The sequence below is a fragment of the Trypanosoma equiperdum genome, assembly GCF_001457755.1.
Source record: "Trypanosoma equiperdum strain OVI genome assembly, contig: ctg_1652, whole genome shotgun sequence".
NCBI lineage: Eukaryota > Euglenozoa > Kinetoplastea > Trypanosomatida > Trypanosomatidae > Trypanosoma > Trypanosoma equiperdum.
The window spans coordinates 2,105-5,221 of NW_027123674.1; the positions used below are offsets into that span (position 1 = coordinate 2,105).

Genomic DNA, 3,117 nt, shown 5'->3' on the forward strand with positions numbered 1-3,117 from the left:
TTTAAAATCCAGCACCGACCCAAAAGGAGGCGCAACACAAAGAACCAGCACTACAACAAAGTTAGCAAAATGTAGGCGTAATAAAAGAAACAGAGGACAAGTTCCATGCTGCACTAACCGTCAACAGGGAAAGCAGCTACTCTATCCTTCAGAAACGTTGCCGATTATCACGCCGATTGTCACCAATAATTCACAATTCTTTGAGAGCCTTTTCTTGATCTTCATTACCCCATGACTGATTCCGACCGAATGCATCTTTCGCAACGTTCATCAATGCAACTAGTGCCTTCCTTCGCCGGATCCCATCCTCATCCTTAGCGCGTTGCTCAGCTTCTACACAATCGGCGTACAAACGCATGTAGTGCAACTGCTCACTTTGCATACGAATTTGCACTGCAGTTACAGCGGTAAATACGCATATCCATGCACAAAACGAGACCTTTCGACACCTCCTCTTATATTCTATGTCAACTTCCCTAAGCAAGTAAGGAGCCAGCTGGGGATCCCGTCTAGCATATAAATCTAAATGCTTCATGAACATGGAGCCTTTCGTCCTGTGTTCAAGTAAGCTGCATCGCCTCGAGCACAGAAATGTCCCACACGACCGTGCGATAAGGGCACTCTGAGCTACACGCTTCATTCTGCCTTTTAAACCTTTTTGCCACTCCCGTAGGGGAAAGGAGGGAGGGGAGAAATGTAATGCGTTAAGTACAGGACTTTTTTTAAAAATGGCAATAACACAATATCACATGATCCCTCAACACCATGACAAACTAAACGCTATATATATAGTAAGGATATTCATTACCATTCACGGAATCTCTTGGAAACGTTACGCGCGCTGTCATTCTCCCCGGAGCCTTTCCGCATATCGGCAAGCTTTCGGGAAAGCAACTCTTTTGTCGAAACCACTCGTGGTTTCGTCACTCTTCGGTACTGCACAACAGCACTCGCAAGCTTCTTTTCCACAGAAGTACCCAATGCCTCTGAGAGAACTTGAACGTACGACTGCTTTTCAGCAATTGAAGCGAGAAGATGCAAATGAGATGATTTGCGACAACGAAGTCGATCATTTATATCCTCTTCAGAGTGAAGAACTGCCTTAACAAGCGGCAATCCGCTGTCGGTATCAGGTAGGCGGGATAAAATATGAGCCACAATTTTGGCATAATCATCACCCTTTGCCCTACCGTGAATATCCGGCCAACGCGCCAGACTTTTCCCGAGATTTCGGACCCCATCAATGGAACCGCAGCTAGCCAGTAGTAGTGTTATGTCTTTCATCGGTCGCAGCGTGGCTTTTGGTTCATACAATCCGGAAAAGGAATCGAAAATAAACGCCGAACAAAGACCAGTCATTTCACCGTCCTTTAAAGCATCTTCTGATAAAAGAATTTTGCAGAAAGCAGATACGACGCCCCTATTCGTTCTTACTAAGGAGGCTGAAAAAAACTCCGTTCGAGCCTCACTATTTGTCAGAACCAAAGATGCAAAATCCCTATTTTGAATTAACAGTCGCGCGGCAGCCAACAAGAGCACAGGGGTGCCCATAAGCTGTGAGGGCCTTAGAGACTTCAGTACTTCGATGATGTTTTGCCGGTAATTACCCAAACAGTCGTAGCGGTAAACAATGCGTTCCAAAAGCGAACCCAACGATTCAATTCGTTGATTTTCAGGGCTGCATCGGCATCTCAGAATTTTTTCACAAGACTCGAAAACTATTTTGCAAACGCCGTCGACGGTAGTAACAGTACCATACTTAACAAGAGAGTTCAGAATCGAAGTACCAATGCAATCGTGTATCATTTTTGGCATAAAGGGTTTGGCGGCGTTGAACAGCACTTTTTGGTGCCTCCTCGTAGACGTTTTCGAGAGTACATTTTCAACATTCTTTGCCGATTCGGAAGAATAAAGAGTGTCTGGGTATTCCTCTATTAAATTAGCCCATTTCGTTGGTTCCACCAAAGTAACCACCATAGGTTCTTTTAGAATGGACTTCCTTGACAAGTTTCCCTTTCCTTGTATAGCTTCTTTTTGCTTTTTAGTGATAAGACCCGAAAGATAATGCAATAAAACAGCAGGTATCTGTCAAATACCACTTACTCTGCAACTGCAATAAGTGACCAATGTTTTTTTTTCAAAGTGGAAATAACTATAAAAAACTACACTATGAAAAAATGTCCGACTACGTGATAGCGTGTTTCCTACTTTTTGCACTTGAGGTTAGTGCCGCAAATGAAAATGAAAGATATGGTTGCAAAGAAAAGGAAAAGTAAAAACGTCCCAATAACAAACCGCATCTTTCCCATACACACTTTCCACTTTAACGACCTAGCACTGGACTGAAAAGCACGGGATCCGGTGTTAAGCACTTCCGTCTTATGACACAATAATTCAATTCGCTCCCCGCGATCAATTAGCACGTCTATGTTCCCCAACATTGTATGCTTCGTATCATCAACAAGTTTATTAATTTCACCAAGTTTATCTGTACTATTAGTTTCATTGAATGACCGCATATTATCTGAAAGCACTGCGCCGAATTTACCGCAAGCACTGAAAGAAATAGCCGAGGGTCGTGGATATCGCCTATCGCTACCAGCAAACTCTTTTTTAAAGAAATCACGGATACGTGACAAAAATTCAAATACCACGCGCTTTGTGTGATCCACACCTGTGACACAACCGTACACAAGTTCATTTTCAACAAGAAAATGAAACACGCTTTCATCATACTGATAGACGGCTTTAGTGTCATAACGAGGAAGCTGCTCGAGCATAACATCAACAACACCTTTCATTGTAGCCGTAACACGATGTTCTGCAACGATCATGCGCTGGTAAGACACAAAGGAGGCAGATATAAGCATTGGCAATTCCTTCCCATATATAAAAAAGAGTAACACAATACTCAGGTACAAACTAGGACCCTTTCCTTCAACTACACTACACTACAAACATGTAAAAGAATATATTTGAGCATATCAACGAAGCAAATAAAAGAGCAATATAAGAAACAAGCAACAAATAACCAATTACAAACATAAAACAATCAATAATTATACAACACGCACGGATGAATCTTATAATCAGACGCAAATCCAACATAGAAAAAGA

At 42.3% G+C, this 3,117-nt stretch overlaps 3 protein-coding genes across 3 annotated transcripts; all 3 read right to left on the minus strand.

Moving 5' to 3' along the window:
* Positions 1 to 190: 190 nt before the first annotated feature.
* On the minus strand, positions 191 to 640 carry TEOVI_000876900 (uncharacterized protein; the record flags this gene model as incomplete). The annotated part of the gene is made up of 1 exon (XM_067222549.1): positions 191 to 640. One exon carries the CDS (start codon positions 638 to 640, stop codon positions 191 to 193), a length of 450 nt encoding a protein of 149 aa, XP_067078650.1.
* Positions 641 to 804: 164 nt separating this feature from the next.
* On the minus strand, positions 805 to 1,977 carry TEOVI_000877000 (uncharacterized protein; the record flags this gene model as incomplete). Its single annotated transcript, XM_067222550.1, has 1 exon — positions 805 to 1,977. One exon carries the CDS (start codon positions 1,975 to 1,977, stop codon positions 805 to 807), a length of 1,173 nt encoding a protein of 390 aa, XP_067078651.1.
* A 227-nt stretch (positions 1,978 to 2,204) lies between these two features.
* On the minus strand, positions 2,205 to 2,870 carry TEOVI_000877100 (vesicle-associated membrane protein; the record flags this gene model as incomplete). The annotated part of the gene is made up of 1 exon (XM_067222551.1): positions 2,205 to 2,870. One exon carries the CDS (start codon positions 2,868 to 2,870, stop codon positions 2,205 to 2,207), a length of 666 nt encoding a protein of 221 aa, XP_067078652.1.
* Between the last annotated feature and the right edge of the window lie 247 nt (positions 2,871 to 3,117).